Source organism: Poromitra crassiceps (assembly GCF_964638095.1).
Source record: "Poromitra crassiceps genome assembly, chromosome: 8".
Lineage (NCBI taxonomy): Eukaryota > Metazoa > Chordata > Actinopteri > Beryciformes > Melamphaidae > Poromitra > Poromitra crassiceps.
The window spans coordinates 3,085,346-3,113,271 of NC_139629.1; the positions used below are offsets into that span (position 1 = coordinate 3,085,346).

Below are 27,926 nucleotides of genomic sequence, written 5' to 3' on the forward strand. Positions count from 1 at the left end.
AGGCATATATCCACGGCGCAGTCGTTCTAGTTCATTTATCCTTTATTTAACCAGGTGAGTCCCATTGAGATCGAAACCTCTTTTTCAAGGGAGCCCTATGTAGTCCTTGGGATTAAGGCTAATTAATTTGATCTGCAGTCAAATTGTCAACTTTTGTTGCTATGGAAATTCAGCAGGAGAAACCCGCAGCTTGGCAACCCAATGGCCAATGCTATAAAGGATTTGTTTTGACATGCAGGTGGGCTGAGCTGAGACTCTGCTGAGAGTTGAGAGTGAGACTGTGTTGCAGGCAGACAGACAGCATGTTCATTCTGTATTCCTTCACTACTCACTTTTTTCAGTGCTTGCTGCTGGCTCGGGGTTGGGCTGTATACTGCTAGCATCTCCTTTAGCCTATTTTCATCAGCTTTTTGGCTGAGCTGGCTGCTCCTGACATCCAAGAAGAGGAAGTGCAATACGTTAGAGGTGGAACAAGGGTGCAAGACACTGTCCCTTGGAAAATCATGTTATATCACTACACCATTCTTTGGCCTATACTAGTGCCCTATCCATGTAATCACAGTCAGTGCACCTATAGCATTCTTCCCCGAAAATCACTAAAATATTAATATCTTGTGTTTGTGGTAGCTACTCAATGGTGAGTTCTTGTATTTTTTTTTTTTTTTTTTTTTTTTTATTCCCAGGGTATGGCTATACTATTCCTATAAAATACGTAGGCTAATTAAAATAATTCAAGTATTATTCAAGTGTCATCTAAACACAATGTTACATATCAATTGGTTTGCAATTTTGGTGTGATATTTGTACTAGGTATGTGTATATTATCCTTGTAAAATATATTGTATAGGATATTAGGCTACTAGTGTATTAATGAGCCCAGCGCAGTATAATGTTAACCTTTTCTATAAAGCTTTCACACAAGTATTTTTTGTGAAGTGAAGGATTGAGAAGACAGATTTGCGATTGAGAACTCAGTAGATAGCAGCCAATTAAATTACTGAATTGGCTGGTAGGGTGGGAGGGAGGTGTGTGTGTGTGTGTGGGGGGGGCGTGTGTGTGCGTGTGTGCGTGCGTGCGTGTGCGCTGTCTCCCTGGACCTGCAACAGTTAAAGGGACGTCCAAGGCGCACTTTCCCTAGCTCACATGTCTTTATCAGTGGTCTCTGGAGCGTTTTAATCCTCTTAAATTCCAGTCAACATAGCAGGCGGGCGGAGCAAATCTCTCCCTCCGCGGGTGATTTAGTGTGTGAGGCAATGTGCAGCAGGGTGCATGGGAGATGGACTGTACCTCAAAAGTGTCATGTAGTTTTTTCTTTCTTTCCCTTGTAGCATATAGTGTGTAAACAGAGCAGGGCAGATGCGCGGCTCCGGCCATGGCTCGTCCCAGGAAGCACGGCATTGAAGCGGCGTTGATCTTCCTGTCTGTCGCCCAGCTGACTGCAGGTAGCGTACCTGTTCGCTTCTAAAGCTATTCATGTGAAAAGTTATTATGGGGTGTTGTTGTATGAAGCTTGATTTCCAGATATATTTGATCTGGAGAGGAAGGACGAAAAAAATGAATGACAATCATTTCACACATATGACACGTTTCCCTATTCATTTCGTAGGCTAATTAAATGTTACAAATTGTATCAGAGAAATTTTTACTATAGCCTAGGCTAGGCGGCATGCAATGCTGTAAATAAGTAGGCTACCGGTAGTTGATTCATCTGCTGTTTTTGATCGTCCATATTCCTGAGCAAGCTGAGAATGCATGAATAGGCTTAACTCTCTTTTCAAATATTAACTTATAGGCTAACGTTATGCTACATGTGAACACACGCCTTGAACCCACGTTTATTCTCGCGTAGCTAACTCACGTTACTTTAAAGACACGTTTCCACTCCAGCAAAAGTCTGATAAAAAGGGACTTGTTTTATTCAATAATTAAGCACAACAATTATAAGTAATGTGTTGTCTTAAAACACTGAATACAAAGATGTCTCAGTAATCTATGAAAACAACAACAACTATCTGCCACAAATAATGGACTTGTTTTTCCCCATGATGAGTCACCAATGTACAAAAAGTAAATCTGTTAAAGGAGAACTTCACCGGAAAAAAACTGCTGATTTATTTTGTGTCACAATATCTGAAAATTGTAAACAGTTAGCCTATGTGATGTCATTTAATTTGTGCATCACTGGTCTACACAACTTAAATCAACTCTCTATACGAGGGATCAGCCGAGCAGCATTTTGGTAAACAAACCGTGTCACTGGGTGGCAACGGCAATGGAGCCCAAGTGGCGCGAGGCGTAAGTGTCTGACTCTAGCCATCTAACTCTGTTTACATTTTAAAAACTGCGACAGTTCACACAACTGTAACACGACATGTATATATTATACATCAAACTCTTGAGCTACTTCTGCTCTCACTGAGAATGTCAAAATATAAGCGATGTGATGTATAGTTTTTGAGATATTAATGTTTGTTTGGCACAACTCATACTATTAACTGCCGTGGGGGTTGCGCATTTCTGGGTGTCAAGTGACGTCACGCTGATTCGTACGGTGGCCCTGAAGTGCAAAACAACGACATTAACCAAAACACAACCACATTAACCAAAACACAACACATTAACCAAAGCACAACCACATTAACCACAACACAACACATTAACCACAACACAACACATTAACCACAACACAACACATTAACCACAACACAACACATTAACCACAACACAACACATTAAGCACAACACAACACATTAACCAAAACACAACACATTAACCAAAGCACAACCACATTAACCACAACACAACACATTAACCACAACACAACACATTAACCACAACACAACACATTAACCACAACACAACACATTAACCACAACACAACACATTAACCACAACACAACACATTAACCAAAACACAACCACATTAACCAAAACACAACCACATTAACCAAAACACAACGACATTAACCAAACCACAACGACATTAACCAAACTTTTTTTTTTTTTCTTAAACCAATTTCTTTTTTTTCTTTTTTTTTTACCAAACTTTTTTTTTAACCCAACTTTTTTTTTTTTTTTTTTACAATTTTTTTAGACTTTTCATTTACAACTGTAAGGCAATCATCACAAGTGTATACAACTTCGACAAGCATGAACAGACACATGGCAGCACATTCACACATAATACAGGACAGACAGGGGGAAACACAAAAATAAATAAATAAAAATACAATTTAAAATAAAAAAAACATAAGATGGCTAGAGACTTATTAAAGATAAATAGAGGTCTTTGGCAAAATTCGATTTAATTAATTTCAGGGACTTCAAGTAGAGTTGGGTTTCATTAAAGTAGCAGGTAAAGATGGGTGGAGTTTTGATAAATTTGGCCTTATGAATAAAGAATTTAGCTAAGAGTAGTAACACATTGATCATTAGGTCCAATTTTTGTCTTGTTTATTTGCTTATTCGTTTCCTACTGCTCATGTCGTCCTAGCAGGAGCTCATTTAGAGGCAACGCTGGTAGCTAGAGGGGCTCTCTGGCTCCCATTATTAGTGAACGTGGGTTAGTGCCGGCCCATAGTTTGGAGTGGTCCTGTTTAAATTGTGTGCAGTGGTTTGCTGTGCTCCTTGTTGATGGCCCTACATTTTTATACTGTTCTATAGAGTGCAGTGGGTTGCCGTGCTTTTTACTGTGTGCAGTGTTCTGATAGGCTGTGCCATCCTGATCCACGTGCAGTACTGGCTATTGGGAGGAAGGGGGGCCGCTGGGCTTACTGGGAGTTGACCTCTGGGTGGGGACTTTTGCTGGGGTGTTTTAATGAATTAGTGTCTTAATAAAATCTATATGATTGTACCGTTATCTGTTTCCAGTTGCATTCTCTTCATCTGACACCGGACCAGACCGGGGAAAAAAAGGTGGTGGCAGCATTACGCTATCTTTACAAACTTAACAAACCAGGTTTATTACAATAGTATTGTTTTTGGTGTAATATTAGAAGACAAAAAATTGGACCTAATGATCAATGTGTTACTAATCTTAGCTAAATTCTTTATTCATAAGGCCAAATTTATCAAAACTCCACCCATCTTTACCTGCTACTTTAATGAAACCCAACTCTACATGAAGTCCCTGAAATTAATTAAATCGAATTTTAGCCAAATACCTCTATTTATCTTTAATAAGTCTCTAGCCATCTTATGTTTTTTTTATTTTAAATTGTATTTTTATTTTTTTATTTTTGTGTTTCCCCCTGTCTGTCCTGTATTATGTGTGAATGTGCTGCCATGTGTCTGTTCATGCTTGTCGAAGTTGTATACACTTGTGATGATTGCCTTACAGTTGTAAATGAAAAGTCTAAATAAATTGTAAAAAAAAAAAAAAAAAAAAAAGTAAAAAAAAAAAAAGTTTGGTTAAAAAAAAAAAAAAAAAAAAAAGTTTGGTTAATGTCGTTGTGGTTTGGTTAATGTCGTTGTGTTTTGGTTAATGTGGTTGTGTTTTGGTTAATGTGGTTGTGTTTTGGTTAATGTGTTGTGTTGTGGTTAATGTGTTGTGTTGTGGTTAATGTGTTGTGTTGTGGTTAATGTGTTGTGTTGTGGTTAATGTGTTGTGTTGTGGTTAATGTGTTGTGTTGTGGTTAATGTGTTGTGTTGTGGTTAATGTGTTGTGTTGTGGTTAATGTGTTGTGTTGTGGTTAATGTGTTGTGTTGTGGTTAATGTGTTGTGTTTTGGTTAATGTGTTGTGTTGTGGTTAATGTGTTGTGTTGTGGTTAATGTGTTGTGTTGTGGTTAATGTGTTGTGTTGTGGTTAATGTGTTGTGTTGTGGTTAATGTGGTTGTGCTTTGGTTAATGTGTTGTGTTTTGGTTAATGTGTTGTGTTGTGGTTAATGTGTTGTGTTGTGGTTAATGTGTTGTGTTGTGCTTAATGTGTTGTGTTGTGGTTAATGTGTTGTGTTGTGGTTAATGTGGTTGTGCTTTGGTTAATGTTTTGTGTTTTGGTTAATGTGGTTGTGTTTTGGTTAATGTCGTTGTTTTGCACTTCAGGGCCACCGTAGATTCGTCCTATAACTGTCAAACTAAATGAATGCCTGCAAAACTGTTTACAGTTTTCAGATATGTGTGAGATCATGTGCAAAACAAATCAGCATTATTTCCCTCCCCGGTGAAGTTCTCCTTTAGTCAATGAAAGAGCTATTCAATGAAATTTGCCTTAATGTGTTTCTTATAGGTTTGACAGATAGTGATTTAGGCTAAAACAAATCTTCAGAAAAAGAAAAAAAAGAAAATCACACAACAATTATTCTTGTTTCCCATTTGCCTTAAACTCCACGCTGCCAGTCAGCCCATTGCCCACATTATTATTTCATTGTCAATCATGGACAAACCACAACCCAATAGTTTCAAGAGGTTGCAGCTGGATGTTTTCCCATTTACAAATCTACTTAGGATCTAAAAAGGTCTTTCCTGAGAAACTGTAAAACGGTCATTTAATCCATGTCTGCATTCACAATCCGCACATTTGTATTGTTCATTTAGTCAATGTTTTGCTGTCTAAGTTGTGTACCAACTTATCTCCTATTTCACTAGTATATGAATAGCTACTGAACTACTGTAATAGCATGGCTGATGGTCTCAAAGCAGTTGGAAATGTTGCCTTTAATATGATGATAGGCATCATATAAAATTATTCCAAGGAGAGTCAGGGTGCAAAACAGACGCATTTAAAATGGGTCAATGTCAATGTTTTATTCTAGCCTGAATAATCAAATCAATCAAGAATCAAAAGCAGAGTGAAAAGAGTTACCAAGTGTGACTGTTCGGTGGGAAGCTATTTGGGAGCTGTTACAGTGTGTTTCCACTGGGACAAGCAAACAGGTGTGATCATTAGCGTTTAGGAGGCACATTTTGTGTCATATAATGCAAACTAATGCTGACTTAGTGTGCAGCTACTGTGTACTCACTGTATAAGATAGGCTAGTACAATGTGTCGCACAGTTTCGACAGAACTGTGAATGGCAGGCGTTTTTGAAGTTTCGAACCTCTGGAGTTTGCATGTTCTCCCTGTGTTTGTCTGGGTTTCTGCCCACCATCAAAGACATGTATGTTACGGTTAACACTCCTGTCAGTGCCCCTGAGCAAGGCACTGGCAAAAAGAACTGGAGTTAGTCCCCGGGCGCTGCACTGTGGCTGCCCACTGCTCCTAGTTCTAGGAAGGTTCCTACTAGTAGAGGATGGGTCAAATCCAGAGGATTCATTTCCCCACGCCAATAAAGGATAACTTACCGGTAACTTAAAGTCATGTTCTAAGATCCATATAAAATACTCAACTAATAATCTGTGTCTGATATGGTTTTTCCATTAAAAAAAAAGTTAAATTGTCATTTTAAAATCCTTAAAATAACTTCCCCTCCTTCTACGTCATAAAAAATTCCAGAATCTGCAAATATGAAAATATTGTTTATTTTTAAAGTTTAACTGCTGAATACAAAAAAAGAAAGAAAGAAAAAAGCTGAATACTGGACAGGGATTGGCTCCAAGTATTTGTGATGTCACAAAACATGCTTGTAAAAAAATGCCTTTTCAGTGAGCACAGAGAAACTCTCCACTTTCAGCAGACTATTGTGGATGCAGCCTTTCTAGTGTCAAACTCTGCACATCATTCTGCACAGTGAAGCTCAAACGTTCAACTGAAGGAACAAGAAGAAAAATACTTTTTTGAGTGTGTCTTGAAGGTATTTTGATTTTTTTTTTTTTTTTTTATCAAATTTTTAATTTATTTCCATACTAGAGGACAAATTCAGTTTGACAAGACAAGATCATTTGTTGTTACATCCATTTACAGGAGCATGAGTCATTTTAACATAAGCATACAAAGAATGTAATACTCTTTCTCCTGCCCAATAAAGGCGGTCTTGTTTAGTCCACCAGTCTTAAAGGTTCCCCTCCTCCCTACCCCGGATGGTACAGTATATGACATGCATACACACACACAAAAAGAAAACAACAAAACTATCAAAACAAAACGGGTACATTTACGTGAATGAGCGCATGTACACACACACACACACACACACACACACACACACACACACACACACACACACACACACACACACACACACGTGCTGTATATACACACAAGCACATACACATAACCATACAAAAATAAGTAAAGAAATACACTTTTTTTCTTTTCTTTTCTTTTCCTTCTCCTTTTTTTTCTTACTACAAGAAAAATAAGTGGGCCTAATCATAGAACTTGGGTGTACATCAGTATACAATCACAGAAGATGAATGTATTTTGAGTGTGTTTTGAAGGTGTTTTGAGTGTGTCTTGAAGGTGTTTTGTGCAACAATAGCAAATGACCGAAGTGCAAAGACACTCATTCGGCTGATCGGCAGAGTGGTTATAAAGGTAGACGAACAATATAGACATGAAAAATATTCCTTCTCGGTTGGTGAATGCTTACATTACAGTCGAACAAAGAACTCCCTCACATTGTATTTTTGATGAGAAAAGATTGATTGGGAACAATGAATGTCTTCGGTACAGACAGAGACCTTTAGGTTATGTTCTGCTTTAATAACAAAATCATTGTAATGCTTTCCTTAACAAGAGATTCTTGCAGGAGAAAGAAACCACATAGTGAAACGTATCTGCAAATGTACGAACCAGTAGGCTACATTCTTGAAATGGTATTGTATAGAACAGGGTCACTTCACAGCTGGATGATTATACATTGAAATGTAATTGTATAGAACAGTATCACTTTACAGCCGGATGATTATACATGTACAGTAACTGTAGATTAGTATCACTTTACAGCTGCTGAATTATACCTTATCTAATTGCTGTTTTTCTGCATGGTTTGTTGTTCATACAGCACGAGGACACTGCAGATTTAAACAACACCGCTCGATAACATCTTACTGCATTGCTACAGCTACATTCTTAGCATTGAGAAATTCCTTCGCTTGAGGGACGGACGTCACATAGCAGTCCCAACTCACAATGACATGTTGAAAATTGGTCAATATATTATTTTGCCAAGTGGGCTCTACATCCTATGGCACAGAACACAAAATCAATTCTGAACAGATCTGCTTCTTAATCTTCCTAATCAGAGGTAGCAAAGAGAATGTGACAGATTTGTGTTGGGCTGGGAGAAAACACAGTCCCCCTCAAACACATGTCAGGGATATAACCACATTCCCTGGTTTCATATCAAACATTTAAATGGTTACTGTTGTATCTCTCTGTCCATGTTGATCAGATGAGATATCTTCTCCTTTAGTAGAAGCTAGCTGGTTAGCTATGAAAATATTTAACATCTAACTGAATGTAATGCATTTGAATGGATTCAGAAGTTCTGCAAAAAAAAAGCACATAGGACATACAAAGAGCAGCTACTTCAGACTCATAAATTCACTCAATTAGACTTTGGGTTTTTGTTGTTGGAGTATACTGAACTACACTTGATATATATCAGTGGCGGCTGGTGAGCTTGGCAATAGGGGAGGACGCTTCGGTGGCGACCGAAGTTCGCTGGCGGAAAAGATTTGGGCGTTTTTTTCTTCTTCTCTTTTGCAGTTTGAAGACAGATTTTAACAACATACAAACAAAACAAAACAAACAAGCTCAGACACAGCTGGAAAACAAAGCAAAGCATACTATTGATTGACAATTATAATATGGTGCTACCACCCATATAAGGGTGCTTACATGCTTATAAAAGCATATGGGTTCCCATACAAGGGGCCAAGACAAACCAGCTGAGCAAGTCACCCACCGCCCCTAACCTCATCAAGGTAGGCCAGAAACAGGTCCCAAATATGTCACTCCTATACCCTAATCTAATGTAATCTCAATAGCAGCACCAGTCTCCTTCAAGGAAACAAGATCAATAGAAATCATTAGGCTACAGACCGCTTTATAGATCCACACTGTTACAGCAGGAAACATCAAACTTGGGGACCCCACTTTGAAAACCACTATCTTAGGCTACAACTGTTGCAAGAAGGTGAATTTTCACACATTTTCTATACAGATTGAGGACAAATAAGATGGATTGTCATCTGGTGCATTTTAACGTTAGGCGCACCCAGTCCCCAGGAGAAAGGGAGTTGAAGTGGGAATAATTTCTGGCTGAGCAATGTAATGCACCTCAAAATAAAGTAAGATATTTAGGCTACAGTTAGTCTGTCAGTAAAAGGTTTGATGGATGAACAAATCAATCAAAAACACTTCACCACTTCCAACATAGGCTACAAGTTTCATTTCATTCCATTGCATGGAAGGGGCGAGTTGCGCGCTGCCAAATTCAGTTGAAAAATGTGCAAGTTTAAGATCGCCATTTTATTAGGAAATGGCGGGCTATTCAGCATAAAACAATATAATACGAAAAAGTAGCACTGCTTGGTGGACACCGAATTTAGTAGAAGACCCGGATAACTCGAACTTAATTGACTTACTTGCATATCCATGCTGTCTGTAGCCGGTGCGAGTGCAGCCGATGAGGTTAAAGTATCCCAGTGTTTGCTTCTGAGCCTCCGTGTACCACGCTGCCCTCTCTAAACTCGTTGTATAAAGTCGTGTTGAGTAATACGATGCAACGACTGTCTGGCTTGTGAGCTAACTTACTGCTTGATAATATAAAACATAGGAAAAGAGAAAGGGGAAAATATAGGTGCTACTGTCTGTAAATCTATCTATTAGCCTGTCAGGTTGTCACAGCAAAGGGGAGGTCTTCATTTCCTACTGACAATGGAGCGGATTCAACAAGATTTTCAGACGTATTCAGCATTGGACAATACAATGTCAATCTTAGCAATCTATCCAATCAACAACCAATTTGGTTGAATAAATTAATTGATTGGTATTGATTGGTAAGGGCGGGTCCCTGTCCAGCTCAATCTGATTGGTTGAAAAACACATCACTCTCACATTGTTCTCTGTGAATTGCAAGTGTTTTTCAACCAATCATATTTTGCATTAGATAAATTACCAAGTACGGTAAATAAACGCCCACAGGGGTAATGTTTTTTTACCTACCCCCTGCAGGCTGGGGCTAGACTCCTGTCTGCATGGAGCTCTCCTTTCCATCAGTGCCATACAGGTCACTGTTATTGAAGCATTTTAAGAATATAATGGATGAAAAAATGAGCATCTGCACATCAGAAAAAACACATTTGATTGATATTTTATTATAAAAAATATGAAAAATGAAAAATAAAAAATATAAATATAAAAAATTATAAAAAAAAATATTATTATATAAAATCCCCAATCTAATAGAGGAGGACCATCCTCCTATGCCTCACTGGAAAAACCTCCTCTGATATATATCCATTTTGCAATAAGATTGTTTCCTGATATTTATTCCTTGACATTTCAAAAATACAACTGCTTATATTATCAACATAGTATTTGCTCAGTAAAGGCCTTATGATGGGTAATAATAACGTAATAACATACAGGGTGGGTCATGGAAAACCTGGAAAATTCATGGAATTTCAAAATCTCATTTTCCAGGCCTGGAAAAGTCATGGTATTGGTAAAATCCTTGAAAGTTTTGGAGATGTCATTGAATTTTGTGTCTAATGAAATTGTTACAGTAATCTTCTGTGGATAACCTTGTAAGTAATGTAACATAACAGCAATTTTATTCTCTGTAGCTGTTGACGTCACGTAGCTCCAGTGCTTCTTGTATTTTATAATTTTATAATGTTTTTATGGAAAATTCCCGTTTTATTTAAATAGCTTCCTGTAATGTGATGCAGTGACTGTAAAGCACTAAAATCCAATATAAAGAGGTGTGTCCTATTTGTCGAGTGTAGTAATAATTTCTGGTATTGATTCAGAGTCACCGACTTCACGTTACATGGAAATCCTATTATGGATCCTCGAAATGTCATGGAAAAGTTGTGAAATTCTATCCATGAAAAGGTGTGGGAACCCTGAACATAGATAATAGTGAGTTTTAGTTCCATGCCAACTATCCTTTTGTTTGGTTAGAACCGTTAGATGTCACATTTTCCAAACTGTAGATATCTCAGTTTGGAGTTTGAACCCTGTCCGCCTGGCATGTTGTAGACGTCAGTATGGTTAAACATTGAATGGTATATTTTCAGGGTTTTGCAGTCAGGACAGGAGGCAGGGTCTCCATGCTTGTCTGTCACTCACAGTCTTACCAAATAACGTTAAAGAAGGACAGTGGCTCCAAGAAGAGCAGACGATTATCTGGGTGTTAAACTAACTAACTAACTAAGAGGCATTACTCTGGTTCCTCCACCTCCAGGCATTTAAGAGCATGGACCTCCTTGCATAACAGGACACTCCTGCTTCAAAAGAGTAAAAAGCCATTAGCCAATGAAGTCCAGAGAGGATATTGGTTGGTAGTGTACCATTACGTGTCCTCAGTGAATTAACAAATTAATGAATTAATTGGTGTCTATTGGAAAGTGTCTATGGGTTATATAATGGATATATAATGTATAGTATAATGGAAAGTTTCATAGTTGTTGTTGTTTTTATTGTCCCCACCCAGGATTTTTCTCCCATTTTCTCTCCAATTATACTGCTGCTGTCCCGGTTGTTGCTCCGCCCCCTCTGCTGATCTGGTTGTTGCTCCGCCCCCTCTGCTGATCTGGTGAGAGCCGTTTGGGGGGAGAGCCCCTCCCCCCAAACAGGCGCCCCGACCGACCAGAGGAGGCACTAGTGCAGTGACCAGGACACATACCCCCACCGGCTTCCCACCCACAGACACGGCCAATTGTGTCTGTAGGAACGTCTGACCACCAAGTACCGCTGCCGGGAATTGAACCCGAGTCTCCGCGGTGGTAGGCGAGTGCTTTTACCTCTTACACTACCCTGATGTCCCCAAGAAAGTTTCATAGTTGATTAGTTCCAAAGCGAACATGACTGATGAGCTGTCCGCTTCACCAGCAGATGTTTCTTCAATATGGGCCAGTTCTGTACATGGATTCAAAAAGGAAAATCGAGAGTCTAATAATAACGTGACGTAACGTGTTTCAGCTCTGAAATGTGTGTGCCAGCTGTGTACCAACCACACCTGTGAGACGAGCGCGGACGGGGCCTGCTGGAACTCTGTGGTGCTGGTGGCCGGGAAGGAGGAGACGATGAAGTCCTGCGTGTCTCCTTCCCAGATGAAGGGCCACATCTACTGCCCTGTAGACATGGCTCTTCTGAAGGGCCACGTCTACAGCTCCCGCAACGTCTCCAAGAGGAACTGCTGCTACACCGACTTCTGCAACAACCAGACTCTGCACCTCCATCCAGGTACCTTCTGCACGAATGTCAAAACATGTCACTTGAATACGAGAAAGACGAGACAATTGGTGGTTTTTCTGAACTGGTGTTAGTTCGTGAACTAAACCATCGTTGGCTGTGCTTTCAGTTTGCATGTAAAGAAGTTGAAAAATATCTGTGCTAAATTCGATTATACAACAGTTAGTTCCGGCCGAGCAATTTGATTGGACAAGAGGGATCCTACTGATATTTCACGATAACAGCACTGGCGCTTCACTGTGTGTAGGGTAGGCTATATCACTCCGCTTCACAGCTGCTCTAATCAACAAAACGCTTCACAGCTGCTCTAATCAACAAAACGCTTCACAGCTGCTCTAATCAACAAAACAAACACCAGCCACGTTACATTGAACGTCATTCACAAAGCGTAACACAGCTACCGACAGCGCAAAGATGGATTTATTTCCTAACATAACAAACTAACAAACTTGCAAATCAATGTGTATCATAAAAAGTAGGCAGCCTGCAGTTAATTAGGCTACATTTTCAGCAACTGGTAGCGGAAAGCTGAGGGGACTATTTTTGTTGGCGGAGGAATAAATAGAGAAATCATATATTTTCTCAGCTTTTTGTCATTTTTTTAATCAGCTTTCTTTAATAGAACTGTTGTATAAAATCAATATCACACTCGAGGTCGTGCTGTTGTTGGCTAATATCGTCACTGCTGTGATTCGGTCGTAGGGCCGAGTGCCCAAGATTCAGTAGGTCTGAACAAGGGCCTGCATAGCTGTGATGCTTTGATATTCTTTATTTTATTTTATTTATCCTTTATTTAACCAGGTTAAAAACCCATTGAGATCAATGATCTCTTTCACAAAACTCCATCCATTCGATCTCCTTCATTCCAGCACAAGGTTGGAAGAAACTCTCACAATGAAGCTGCTGAGACATGTTTGCAGTATTTCATGACTGTCCTGCCGTCGGCTCAGAGTCAAGGCGTCACTCTTGTTTTGCACCACAACACACTTTGCTCTAGTTGGCCGTGTGCTAGAAGAAGCTTTTAGGCTAAAGGCTCGAGACATCTTAGGAAATACAGCTGACTGTGGTTTAGTTCATATCTCTTCACACTCTTGGTCATCCACAGATGTTGCAATGTCTACAACGGTTTTGAGGAGGACATTTTTGCTCGTTCAGGGATTTGAAAAGATCAAAAGGTGAAAAAACAAACATGAAATCACTTTTTTTTGGCACTAAAATGTTATCGTTGATACCATTGACACGGATTGATTTAGCAAAAGTTGTGTTGTGCTGTCAGCATCTGGAAATGCCATACTGACCTAAAGCTATACAGTCACCCTGGCCACAAGCAGCGCCGCCTCCTCTCCTCTGTCCACCCACAGAGAGAACCAAGGACAGAGGTGGAAATGTCACAGCTGATTGTTTTTCCCAAACTGTTATCAAGTCTCACAGCGAGTGGCGTGCACATGTGTGTGTCAGTTATATTAAAAGGCAGATACATACATACAGTACTAATCACAATCAGCTTTATGTGTATGTACACAACACATACAAGGAATTTGACTCCAAAATACATAAAAAAAATGGGGGGGGCTGTAGGGAAAACAAACTACAATTTATTGGCAGTAGAAATTCAGCTTCTGTATCTTTCTTATCGATTTGGACTGCGACTCTGACTGCCTATTGACATTCATGGGGAGCGATGAAAATGAAAGCAAATTGAATTCGCCAATTTGCTGTTTAATGGCAGACATAACGTTTGCATTTGCCAAATCCACAATTTTCCTCTCCCTAAATCTTACAGACTGTAGAATAGCCGGCTTTGCTCAGCCTGTGTTAAGGATTTATTCTGCTTTCCATCTGGCAGGGCTGCCTGCCTGCTTCAGTCATATTAGTGAGCACAAATGGTGGACATTTTCTATTTGGAAAAGAAAAGATCAGAATGTTAGCATTGATTTATTGCTTCGCAATAACATCTGCTGTCTTGCCTGAGTGCTGGTTCACAGGTAAACTAGTACCAATGCACAAGAATATTATGGCATAATTGGCATTGACCACTAGAGGGTGTAGCAATCATAGGGAGTGCAGTTACACTCCCCCCCCCCCCCCCTCCCACCACCCCGCATCAGTAAGGTGTGTGTGTGTGTGTGTGTGTGTGTGTGTGTGTGTGTGTGTGTGTGTGTGTGTGTGTGTGTGTGTGTGTGTGTGTGTGTGTGTGTGTGTGTGTGTGTGTGTGTGTGTGTGTGTGTGTGTGTGTGTGTGCGTGCGTGGTTACAGAGAGGCCTATGGAGGAGCCAGGCTGGGGCAGACTGGACCTCACGCTGGTGATCGCAGTGCCGTCCTGCCTGCTGTGCGTGGGCATGGTGCTGGGGGTGTGTGCCGTGCAGGTTCAGCGCTGTGTCTACTGCAGAGCCCGCATGCAGGATGTAGAGCAGCCTCTGGACGACCAGATGCTGATGTCACCTGACACATGTCTCAAAGATCTCATCTATGACATGAGCACCTCGGGCTCTGGCTCAGGTAAGACAAACATCACTAGCTATTTGAACTCATAGGACACGCTGGGCCGTGATCATTTGCTACTTGGTTTTACCCTGGGTTGAAATTTCACAAGACTGTCAGATGAGGGTAGCAAGTACCATGGAATCATTTCAAATGAAGATCAGTTTTTGTTTCAGTTGTTGTATGGAAAGCAGAATTCTTTTAAAGCTGGAGTGTGTAACTTTTGTAGTTTGTCGCCCCCTTCTGGCAGTGAAGGAACGTGTGCTGCATTCATGTGGCGTCGGGAAAATTAGTTTCTGATCGTTTCCTTTGCTCTTTGTTGTCACGCAAAAAACTGGAAACAGCTGTCAACGTGTTTAAACGCTCTGAGCAATAAAAATACAACACATCTTTGTTACGTCCATGTTGTTTCCACATAACGACTTCAAAGCTCATGAACACACTGAGGAACAATGACTTCCCAACTCTGGAAATGGGACAATCCAAGCAGCACATGAATGCTAAGGTGACCAGATTTGTCAAATGAAAATCGGGGACATTTCCAGTGCGGAAATCAATATATCATTAAAATATCCAATGTTATTACCTATTAAATAAAAGGGGGAGGATTCCGGTTTCATTTATTTTGCCCATGGCTGTTGTACTGTGTAACAGTGTCGCCTTCCCACACACACACACACACACACACACACACACACACACACACACACACACACACACACACACACACATTCACATTCATTCACTGTGCCCCTTTACAAAAAATGTCAGTGTGTTCTCCAGCAGCATGAGGCCTGGCCGTCCAAACCGAATGTTTTATGAAAAGCCTTAGATCTCAAAAAGTCTTTTCGGTGTCGTCCTGAGTGCTTTTTCATTGTTCAAGATTTGCTGAAAGAGCTGCAGCAGAACATGTAAACACTTGTTGGATGTCTGGATCAACGGGCTACATAGAGGTGATGCTGTGATATGCTTTTAACCAGTCCGTAAGCCTCCCGCAACCTTTCTGCGTGAGTGGTTGACCAGTGGGCACGTCTGTAAATGGGAGACTCGTGGGTACTCATAGAATCGATCCAGGGTCCCCTTTGAAATTGACCATGCCGGTTTTTCTAAATTCATTATTTAGCCGCATGGCATTGTTGGTCCCAATGGATGCTGTAGATCTTACAGTTTCATACCCTATAACAGGGGTGCCCAACCTTTTTTGACCCAAGATCTACTTTTAAAGTAGCCAGCCTCCTGAGATCTACCAGTCCAGTTTCAACATCGCAAACGCACACACATCGTTTCCAGCCTGCAGTAACTAACCTCACAAATCCACCAATGAGAGACCTGTTTTATTCTGTGGTGGCAGTACTTAAACCAGTCATTTGCACTACACCCTGTTTGACTCTGAAGAAGACACCTGTGTGTGTCGAAACGTCAGTCTTTGTTTGCACCTATTAAATTGCCTAACTTTGAGCGTGTGCTCCAGATCCTTTTGTTTCACTAGTATAACTCAGTCCCCTTGTCTGAGAGGCACCGGTCTGGCATTATCAGCTGAAGCACGTTTTTTCTCTCTTTGTTTTAACCTCACAACACTTTCTCGTTGTCCCACAACCACTTGACATTAGGGCTGTGAATCTTCACTGGCCTCACGATTCGATTCGATTACGATTACGATTCAGAGGGCTACGATTCGATTCGATTACGATTATCGATGCATCTTAAATCGATGCATCACTTTTTTCCCCCAATACATGATTTATTTTTTCTCACTTTCTTTTTTCTCACTGTGTGGCTACTTTTAAAATAAAAGTGCATTTAGAATTGCATTGTATTATGATCCATAATTAAAATAAACAACTGCATGTACTTCCATTATATTTTATTTGATCATTTTTATTTTTATTTATTTTTATTTTTTAAATAATTGATTTTTGACACCCCTCGTGATCGACCTGGGGTCAGTCCGTGGTCGACCAGTAGACCGCGATCGACTGGTTGGGCACCCCTGCCCTATAAGTATCTTCACTCTATATTTAAGAATGAGCCCACTAGAGCTCAAGTCATATCGACCGCAGACACCAGTAGAAAATCTGGGACATTTTCGGGGGCAGCTCCAGCCGGGGACAGGTCACCAAAAACGGGGACTGACGTCTGGTCACCTTAATTGAATGCAGCATTTGGCATAGCTCCACGTTAGCTTACTCTGTCTGGGCTGTAAAACAGTGGATAAATAGTTTTGAATGTCACACAACCCCATGAAATGACTAGTTTAGTTTCACTTCAGAATTTGATCCATTCGGTCCAATAACATTGGACTGCACGACTGAATTATTTACGCCCATTCAAGTTAGCAGAAGGCTAACCGGAAATTAGCCAGCTATGTTGGGCGGAAGTCTCTGGTACGCAGCTCGTGACTGTCACCGGATGACAACAGATTGAAAACTCTGCTCCTACTGTAGAATACAGAGAGAGTTATCTGCTCCTACTGTAGAATACAGATAGAGTTAATACATTCATGTGTAAAAGTTACATATTCTAGCTTTAACATGAACATAGTTGCTATTTTCAGATTAGCTCAGTAAGCCTTGACTCCTTTACTTCGTCATAGTCAAGTCAGTGGTATTTGTTTTGTGTCGTGCAGGGCTGCCGCTGCTGGTCCAGCGGACCATAGCGCGGACCATCGTCCTGCAGGAGAGCATTGGGAAGGGTCGGTTCGGGGAGGTGTGGCGGGGCAATTGGCGAGGAGAGGAGGTGGCGGTGAAGATCTTCTCGTCCAGAGACGAGAGGTCCTGGTTCCGTGAGGCCGAGATCTATCAGACCGTCATGCTCAGGCATGACAACATCTTGGGCTTCATTGCAGCTGACAACAGAGGTCGGCCTCCTGCTACGGAAAACCCCCCGGGATCAATAATATGACCTCTATCGTAACATATTGATGGAGACAGACTCATGTCTATAATAATATGACCTCTATCGTAACATATTGATGGAGACAGACTCATGTCTATAATAATATGACCTCTATAGTAACATATTGATGGAGACAGACTCATAATAATATGACCTCTATCGTAACATATTGATGGAGACAGACTCATGTCTATAATAATATGACCTCTATCGTAACATTGATGGAGACAGACTCATGTCTATAATAATATGACCTCTATAGTAACATATTGATGGAGACAGACTCATGTCTATAATAATATGACCTCTATAGTAACATATTGATGGAGACAGACTCATGTCTATAATAATATGACCTCTATCGTAACATATTGATGGAGACAGACTCATGTCTATAATAATATGACCTCTATCGTAACATATTGATGGAGACAGACTCATGTCTATAATAATATGACCTCTATCGTAACATATTGATGGAGACAGACTCATGTCTATAATAATATGACCTCTATCGTAACATATTGATGGAGACAGACTCATGTCTATAATAATATGACCTCTATAGTAACATATTGATGGAGACAGACTCATAATAATATGAGCTCTATCGTAACATATTGATGGAGACAGACTCATAATAATATGACCTCTATCGTAACATATTGATGGAGACAGACTCATAATAATATGACCTCTATCGTAACATATTGATGGAGACAGACTCATGTCTATAATAATATGACCTCTATAGTAACATATTGATGGAGACAGACTCATGTCTATAATAATATGACCTCTATCGTAACATATTGATGGAGACAGACTCATGTCTATAATAATATGACCTCTATAGTAACATATTGATGGAGACAGACTCATGTCTATAATAATATGACCTCTATAGTAACATATTGATGGAGACAGACTCATGTCTATTTGCTGTGTGCTGCAGATAACGGCTCGTGGACTCAGCTGTGGCTGGTGTCAGAGTACCATGAGCACGGCTCCCTGTTCGACTACCTGAACAGGTACACTGTGTCTGTGGAAGGCACGATCGTCCTGGCTCTGTCCATAGCCAGCGGCCTGGCACACCTCCACATGGAGATCATTGGCACTCAAGGTAAGACTGTGCTGCCGAATGAAACAGGAGTTCTAGCCACTGACCTTTTATAATTCAAGAGGATTACGCTACTTTATGCTACTGTGCAGTAAAACTATTGTGCACCAAAACCTCTTTAGGCATAGTGGCAGACTTTTCTTAATCCAGATCCCTATTATGGTCACCTTATATATCCAAGAGAAAAAGGGGAGCTTCTTGGAATATTTAGGAGCACAATTTAATACAGAAGTCATGTACATGTGTACTGAGAAAGTTGACCAACAGTGTACATCTGCAATCAAATGATTGGTTGATCACTTTATCCAACATTCACACAGTGACAGTGATCTAATCATACCATATCACCTGAGAGGCGGAGACTTTGACAGAGCGCTCCTGCGGCGTGAAGCGCGCTGGACACACGCGCTCAACACGGTCGCTCCACACGGACTTAATGAGGAGTTTGACTTAACGTGTTTTCTATAAAGTGTTGCATTATCGTATCTCGCCATGTTACGCTGTTTATCATGCCTGTCCCTTGTACATAGTAGGCTAACTTTTTCTTTTCCTTGTTGCATTTCTAAGTATGTCTTCTCTATGCTCTTGTTGATCATATGTTTCTAGTACACTTTGACGTCACCACTGCGTCAGACCCTTCTTCCGTGTGCCACGTCACCTCACCTGTGCCACGTATGCTTTCTATACAGGTGCGGCAGCCCTCACCCAGCTAGCCTAGCATAGCCTGACGAAGACCAGCGAGGTTGAAACACGTTGCGTTTTGTTGCCCGTGTTTATTTTATTGCAGATGTACACTTTTGGTAAACGTTTTCAGTACACAATGTACATGACTTCTGTATTAAATTGTGCTCCTAAATATTCCAAGAAGCTCCCTTTTTTTCTCTTGATTATTCTACTTTAGCCCGTTGAGCTTTCTTGTCCCGCTTTTTGTATTCTTCCAGCTTATATATGCAGAATATGATTACAAACGCTGAAACGCACTTTCATTTATTACTGAAAGATCAAAAACATTTTCTTATTAAGCAGCTGTATTCATATAAAGTAGGTATTTTGGGTCTATAACATGCATTTGAACTGCTTGGTTTTAGGGAAGCCTCCCATTGCCCACAGAGACATCAAGTCTAAAAATGTCCTGGTGAAGAAGAACGGCACAGCGGTCATCGCAGATCTGGGTCTAGCTGTGAAACACGACTCCAACACCGACACCATCGACATCTCGTCCAACCACAGAGTGGGAACCAAGAGGTAGAATGACACTATAGCACATAGTAGGCTACTTACAGTCAGTTAATTTGCTGATGATAGAACATTCACTCTCAATTATTATTTTCAGTCATTGAATTTCAATGAAAATCCACCTGAAACTGGTTCGCTGCATTAGTTGTGCTAGATTATCCCACCAGTAATTAATTAGTTAATCAGATTCTCTGACTGAATTACTCTGAAAGCAACATGCGTCAAACAGATTTGGCCAGTACTAAGAGCTTGGAGCAGTTTCAAAAAGCACAGATGAACAGACTGTTTGAGAGTCGCCCCGCTTCTTTTGCACTGTTTTGTTGATTTGGAACCCATCACCCAGAACACAGGTTTCCACTTTCACGTGCCCTCTCACTGCAGGGGGTATTCCCAGAACAGCAAACTGTGTTTGTTAAGCGAGCGATGGAACTGTGCCAGCTACAAAGGCCAGGATGTGTACATTGGCTGGACACAAACAAACTCACGGGGGACTGGTGAGGGTGGAGGGTGACTGGTGAGGGTGAGGGTGGAGGGTGACTGGTAAGGGTGGAGGGTGACTGGTGAGGGTGGAGGGTGACTGGTGAGGGTGGAGGGTGACTGGTGAGGGTGGAGGCTGACTGGTGAGGGTGGAGGGTGACTGGTGAGGGTGACTGGTGAGGGTCGAGGGAGCATGAATTCTTCCAAAGAAATCATTATATTAAAACACCTGCAAACTTGTGCAATCAGTTAAGCCTTGTAATAGGATGCCTCCTCAAATAGTCTCAAACCTGAAACATGAGAAATGCTGCAAAAAGTAACAAAATACTTATTTAGCATGGTAAAGCAAGTATATAGCATTTCATATACTGTATAGTATATGTATAAAAATGAACTTGCTTATGTTTTAAGGCAAATGTCAAAAGGAAATTCATAAATGAATTAATAACTGGAAATGAAGCTCTCTCACAAGGTGAGGTGGCATCACAATGATCAATAAAAGCAATAACAAATCAAGAATATAATGCAGGGATTCCCAAACCTTTCCGTCCAAGTAGCCTACCACTACGTACCAAACCACATTTCCCAGGGACCACTTCCACTGCGTATACCACCCCCAATAAAATGTTTTTTGTTTGTTTTTTGTTTTGCAATTCACTTAGAGTTGCAATCTGCAGTACTTCCATCTGATGAGCAATAAGAAAGAAAAAGTCACTGCTAAACTACTCTAATGGATCACATGCAAAAAGTGTATATATAAACCAGATTTGTACTTTTTATCTAAAATAGAGTTAAAAGCTTTACGGCGGGTTCACACACACGCCTAGAGCGACGCTTAAAGCTACGCTTTAAGCGACGCCTAGGCATATAGGCATTACTTCATGCACGCTAGGCGCCTATTTGCGTTCACACAGGACGCCACACTGAAGCCCCGCTCTGCGCTACGCTGATCACATGAGCAGTGGTTTTTTACACTTTTCAGATCTGATTTATAGCATGGTATAAACCTCTTTTTTTATTGTAATGTGCAAGTGACGATGTCTGTCTATTTCCTGGCCGGCTGTAATTGTTATTTTCCCTCGGGTAATCATGTGACTATGAGTCATCAACACCATGAGTGATACATGCATTGAGACAGGGGGGGTATATATACATCTGACAGAAAAGACGTTAATAGAGGAACACATGAAAGACAGCTCTCCTACTATGCACTCGTTAATTCGCGCTCCACCCTCCCTTTTGGGCAAACTCGGTAGAAAATATGGCCCAAGTCTGCCAGAAACAACAGCCAGCTTGACAGTTCAGCGCGCCTAGACGCTGAAAAATAGAACAGACGCCTAAACGATAAATGCAGCGCAGCGTAGGCGCAGCGCGAGCGTGGCTTCAGCGCAGCGTGGCAGCGGTATGTGTGAACGCTCTCTTCTGTTAACAAGGACGCCTAAATTTTATGCGTTGCTTAGGCGTTGCTTAAAGCGTCGCTCTAGGCGTGTGTGTGAACCCGCCGTTAGGATTAAAACAGTCAATCAATGCCTTTGCTAAAATAAATCATTTGTAATAATGCATTTTGAGACGTACATTGTCAACTCTTTGACCATAAGAGAAGTGTGAGGTTATACATCTGAAATTTAAGAACAAATATAAGAACAAATCACCAAGTGTGAGCACATCTTCAGTTAAGAGACCTCGGCCCACAGGAAGTAGTCTATGAGTGAGGTAAAATTCTAAGTGAGATGAGACGTCCCAGTGGCTCACCTGGTAGAATGCATACAGTACCACAAAGGCTTTTAGTCCTTCACACGGACCACCTGGCTTTGAATCTGAATCGTGGTCCTTTGCCACATGTCAGCCCTCTTTCCTGTTTGGCTACTGTCCTATTTAATCAAGGCAAAATGCCCCCCTCCCCAAAATCAATCTAAGTGAGAGCAAGTAAATATTCCAACAAGTGATCACATTTGCTATTTTGCTTTCATTAGGTCTTCATGATCTTGTCCTCTGCAGGTACATTAGTTCTTCATGATCTTGTCCTCTGCAGGTACATTATGTCTTCATGATCTTGTCCTCTGCAGGTACATTATGTCTTCATGGTCTTGTCCTCTGCAGGTACATTATGTCTTCATGATCTTGTCCTCTACAGGTACATTATGTCTTCATGATCTTGTCCTCTGCAGGTACATTATGTCTTCATGATCTTGTCCTCTGCAGGTACATTAGGTCTTCATGATCTTGTCCTCTGCAGGTACATTAGGTCTTCATGATCTTGTCCTCTGCAGGTACATTAGGTCTTCATGATCTTGTCCTCTGCAGGTACATTAGGTCTTCATGGTCTTGTCCTCTGCAGGTACATTAGGTCTTCATGATCTTGTCCTCTGCAGGTACATTAGTTCTTCATGATCTTGTCCTCTACAGGTACATTAGGTCTTCATGATCTTGTCCTCTGCAGGTACATTAGGTCTTCATGATCTTGTCCTCTGCAGGTACATTATGTCTTCATGATCTTGTCCTCTGCAGGTACATTATGTCTTCATGATCTTGTCCTCTGCAGGTACATTATGTCTTCATGATCTTGTCCTCTACAGGTACATTATGTCTTCATGATCTTGTCCTCTGCAGGTACATTATGTCTTCATGATCTTGTCCTCTGCAGGTACATTAGGTCTTCATGATCTTGTCCTCTGCAGGTACATTAGGTCTTCATGATCTTGTCCTCTGCAGGTACATTAGGTCTTCATGGTCTTGTCCTCTGCAGGTACATTAGGTCTTCATGATCTTGTCCTCTGCAGGTACATTAGTTCTTCATGATCTTGTCCTCTACAGGTACATTAGGTCTTCATGATCTTGTCCTCTGCAGGTACATTAGGTCTTCATGATCTTGTCCTCTGCAGGTACATTATGTCTTCATGATCTTGTCCTCTGCAGGTACATTAGGTCTTCATCATCTTGTCCTCTGCAGGTACATTATGTCTTCATGATCTTGTCCTCTGCAGGTACATTAGGTCTTCATGATCTTGTCCTCTGCAGGTACATTAGGTCTTCATGATCTTGTCCTCTGCAGGTACATTAGGTCTTCATGATCTTGTCCTCTGCAGGTACATTATGTCTTCATGATCTTGTCCTCTGCAGGTACATTAGGTCTTCATGATCTTGTCCTCTGCAGGTACATTAGGTCTTCATGATCTTGTCCTCTGCAGGTACATTATGTCTTCATGATCTTGTCCTCTGCAGGTACATTAGGTCTTCATCATCTTGTCCTCTGCAGGTACATTAGGTCTTCATGATCTTGTCCTCTGCAGGTACATTAGGTCTTCATGATCTTGTCCTCTGCAGGTACATTATGTCTTCATGATCTTGTCCTCTGCAGGTACATTAGGTCTTCATGATCTTGTCCTCTGCAGGTACATTAGGTCTTCATGATCTTGTCCTCTGCAGGTACATTAGGTCTTCATGATCTTGTCCTCTACAGGTACATTAGGTCTTCATCATCTTGTCCTCTACAGGTACATTAGGTCTTCATGATCTTGTCCTCTGCAGGTACATTAGGTCTTCATGATCTTGTCCTCTGCAGGTACATGGCCCCAGAAATCCTGGATGAAAAAATCACCACGCACAGCATTGAGTTATTCAAGCGGGCGGATATCTACTCCCTGGGTCTGGTGTTCTGGGAACTGGCCCGGAGATGCTCCATCGGGGGTAACTTAATGCACGCACACGCACACGCACAGGCGCACACACACACACACACACACACACACACACACACACACACGCACAGGCGCACACACACACACACACGCACAGGCGCACACACACACACACACAGACACACAGACACACACACACAGACACACACACAGATTCAATAATCAAATTAGTTAATGCAACAGTCATTAGCAAAGCCACAATACAGCACTAACGGTGGGTCGCACACACCTTCTTCAATCTTGTTTATCTCCTGACCATTTCTCAGTACACATGTACTGAGAAATGTACTAATGTGCTAATGAAGAAACCCGCCTTTACTCACGGGGGAGATCACTGAAATGTGTTTACTTGTTGGCCGTCTGGCTAGTGCATCGCTAGATTCCCTGTCTACCAACACGAGGGTCGCAGGTTTGAGGCCCCGTGTTGCCTCTGGCTTGGTCGGGTGTCCATACATGCACAATTGGCCGTGTCTGTGGGTGGGAAACCAGTGGGGAACGAGTCCTGGTCGCTGCACTAGCGCCTCCTCTGGTCGGTCGGAGCGCCTGTTTGGGGGGGCTCCCACGCGCTACATCCTGGCGATGAAGCTCCTTGCTGTCAGGCATGTGCTACTCTCCCCAGATCAGCAGAGGGGGTGAAGCAACGACCGAGACAGCAGGGGGAATTGGCCAAGCAAAATTAGGGAGAAAATAGTAGGGGGAAATCAGATAAAAAAAAATGAAATAAAATCCTTCCTTATTATAAAAGGGAGCATGTGGGCAATGTTTCTGTTTACATTTTTGTGCCAGCCACAGCTATGCTGTTTTACGTGCGATCGGGCTGAAACTTTCAGTGGGTGTAAAGAGCTTGTAAAAGATTGTTAAATTAGGGCAGATTAATTGCCCTAATTGCCCTAATGCTGATTGCCCTAAGGCTGAGGCTATAGTTCAGTGATGATGTCATCAGTGATGACGTCATCAGTGATGATCTCATCAGTGATGTCATAGAGCAGGAGAGGCCGTGACACACAGTGGTCATCAGTGATGTCATAAGAGCAGGTGAGCCCGCACGGCGGGCGAGCTGCAGGGCGGGCGAGGGAGCAAGTGAGCCCACAGAGCGGTTGAGCTGCATACGCAAGCTGCAGGGCCAGCTCGGCGAGCTGCAGAGGAATCGAGCGCGCGACATTCCCAGTCAAATCAATCTGTTTACTTGTTGTTTTGACAGGACTTCATGAAGATTTCCAGCTGCCTTATTATGACCTGGTGCCTTCAGATCCGTCCATGGAGGACATGAGAAAGGTGGTCTGTGAGCAGAAACTGAGACCCAACATTCCTAACCAGTGGCATAGCTGTGAGGTAGTGTGCGGTTATGATTCCTTCCTTACTGTATAATGATAGAGTATATGTGTATGACATACTGTAACAGATGTAACACGCTACTGCATGTTTAGGATGCAGCATATAGAGACATTTCATTCATTTTGAGCAATGCCCAAAGGGAGATATAATGTATATTTTTGTGTTACTTAACACATTGAGTGCCAGCGACGCCATATGGCGTCATTAGAAATTTACCGTAGAGTGCCAGCGACGCCAAATGGCGTCAGTAACTCCAAATTGTTTTTTTGACGGGGGGGTGTCAATCTAAGCTTCTTACGTCGCCTCTAACAATATTGTAGCTATTGGAGGTCGATAACCTATTTTACAAACCCATTAGGTGGCGACAGCACTCTCCTGATCAGAGAAAAAGGAGCCAAACACACAGAAGAAGTCGCTGGGGAAAAGGAGGAAATCGCATCGCATCCGTCCGTATGCATCGACGTGCATGAAGCACAACGAGCACAACGCCAGCTGTGCCCGCACGCAGCAGCATCCGCTGTCACAACTGAGCACCTCCGTGTACGCTGCCACAGCACATCCGCATAATCTGTCTTATTATTCTCAACTGGAAGCATAGGAGCCCGTGACAAACACGCGGAACGCTGTAAAAATGCTGGATGTCGCGGACCCTTCACTGTGCAGAGCAAACTCAGTAGAGAGCCACTAGACACACCCAGGAGGAGGCGTGTGCAGTTGGGGGGGGGGGGGGGGGGCACGTAGAGCACGCAGAGCACCATACAACACTTCACCCAGACAGACCCAGACAGCAGGACAGGATTACAGGAGGAAGGGTCGGTTACATGGCATTTGACACAGGAGGAAGCTGTAACCAGCAGCGCACGCAGGGGCCAGTGCTGCTGGTTACAGCTCAAAAATATTATTCTGCCAAACAAAATTCCCTGGCCTTCACTGTTTTATTGAAGGAAATTATTTTTGAGGTGTGACTACATCAGAAAATTAGCTTCAGAGTCAGTGATGTGCTTGAAATGTTTAATTTCACAAAAGGCTCATTATCTCAGCTCGTAGAAAAAAAGGTCTGTTTTTCGTTCAATCAAGCTATCTTCTCCGGCTCATAACTAAAGAACGGAAAATGGGATCAATAAACTTTTTTTTGCAGGTGATAGAAGAGAGTATCATCGTTATTTGTGCGTGTTCAGTGTTTACATAGTAATTATTAAAGAAATTATATGACTGTTTTAAAATGCATTGCGGCCTATGTGGCACAGCAAGCAACCTTTTGCCCAAGGGCCGTGGCACTCAAAGTGTTAAGTGAAGCTCTTCTCAGGAAAGTTGTTCTACGCAAGAAGCTGATTATGCCTATTGTCTCCGTCTAAATTAAGTGACTTTTCGCCTTTATCTAAATCAGTGGTTCCCAATGTGTGGTCCGGGGGCCCACGAGGGATCCTCAATGTGTGGTCCGGGGGCCCACGAGGGATCCTCAATGTGTGGTCCGGGGGCCCACGAGGGATCCTCAATGTGTGGTCCGGGGGCCCATGAGGGATCCTGGATTCCAGGAGGTCCCCCCAACAAATTTATGAATTGTCAAACTTCACCATTATTTCATTGACAAGAAGGGAACACAATTGGAGGATGTAGAACAATAATTATTCAACACAGATAGTCATGGAAATTTGGACCAAACCATAATATAGTTTGGTCCAGAATTCCATGGCTATCTGTGTTAGATTTTTTTAACGATTTTTTTTTAAACGATTTTTAAACGATTTTTTTTTAAACGATAGCCAGAATTCCATGGCTATCTGTGTTAGATTAGATATTATCTAACAACAAAAATATTCTCTGGTCAAAATCTCATCAAATGGGTGTTTGTGGGTCTAATGGGGACCAAAGGAGGAGTCCTTGATATGAAGAAGGTTGTGAATCACTGATGTAAAATGATCCTCTCTCCTTGTTGGTCTGTCCAGGCCCTGCGTGTGATGGGCAAACTGATGAGAGAGTGCTGCTACGCCAACCCTGCTGCTCGCCTCACTGCGCTGCGGGTCAAGAAAACGCTCTCTCAGGTGACCGTCATGAAGGAAGTCAAAGATTAGCTGGATCTGCTCCCCGGCAGATCGGCACTAGTGCCAACAGACTGACTGAGAGGGTTGCCTCTCTCGCTGCCTGAGACTGCCCCCCTCAGGACAGGACCACACAGTACACCCTCGGTGAGGACGACCAGGTTGTGGGTGCCAAAGGATTGCAGGATGTGTCTGGAAAGGCCTGCCTTATAATTATATTTGAACCGAAGCTGAACTTTTGTTCAGAAGAGCCATGTGAAGATTACTATTGTACAAAGTATATACAGATTGTTTTGCTACCTCAGACATGTAAGTGCCCAAAGCTTGAAGTTGCACAC

General features: G+C 41.8%; 1 protein-coding gene across 1 annotated transcript; it reads left to right on the forward strand.

Moving 5' to 3' along the window:
- Positions 1-1,372: 1,372 nt before the first annotated feature.
- Positions 1,373-27,621, forward strand: acvr1c (activin A receptor type 1C; the record flags this gene model as incomplete). The annotated part of the gene is made up of 9 exons (XM_083642239.1): positions 1,373-1,442; positions 12,035-12,298; positions 14,564-14,806; positions 17,415-17,645; positions 18,639-18,806; positions 19,892-20,048; positions 24,079-24,203; positions 25,416-25,546; positions 27,496-27,621. The coding sequence occupies 9 exons, from the start codon at positions 1,373-1,375 to the stop codon at positions 27,619-27,621; spliced, it is 1,515 nt and encodes a 504-aa protein (XP_083498365.1).
- Between the last annotated feature and the right edge of the window lie 305 nt (positions 27,622-27,926).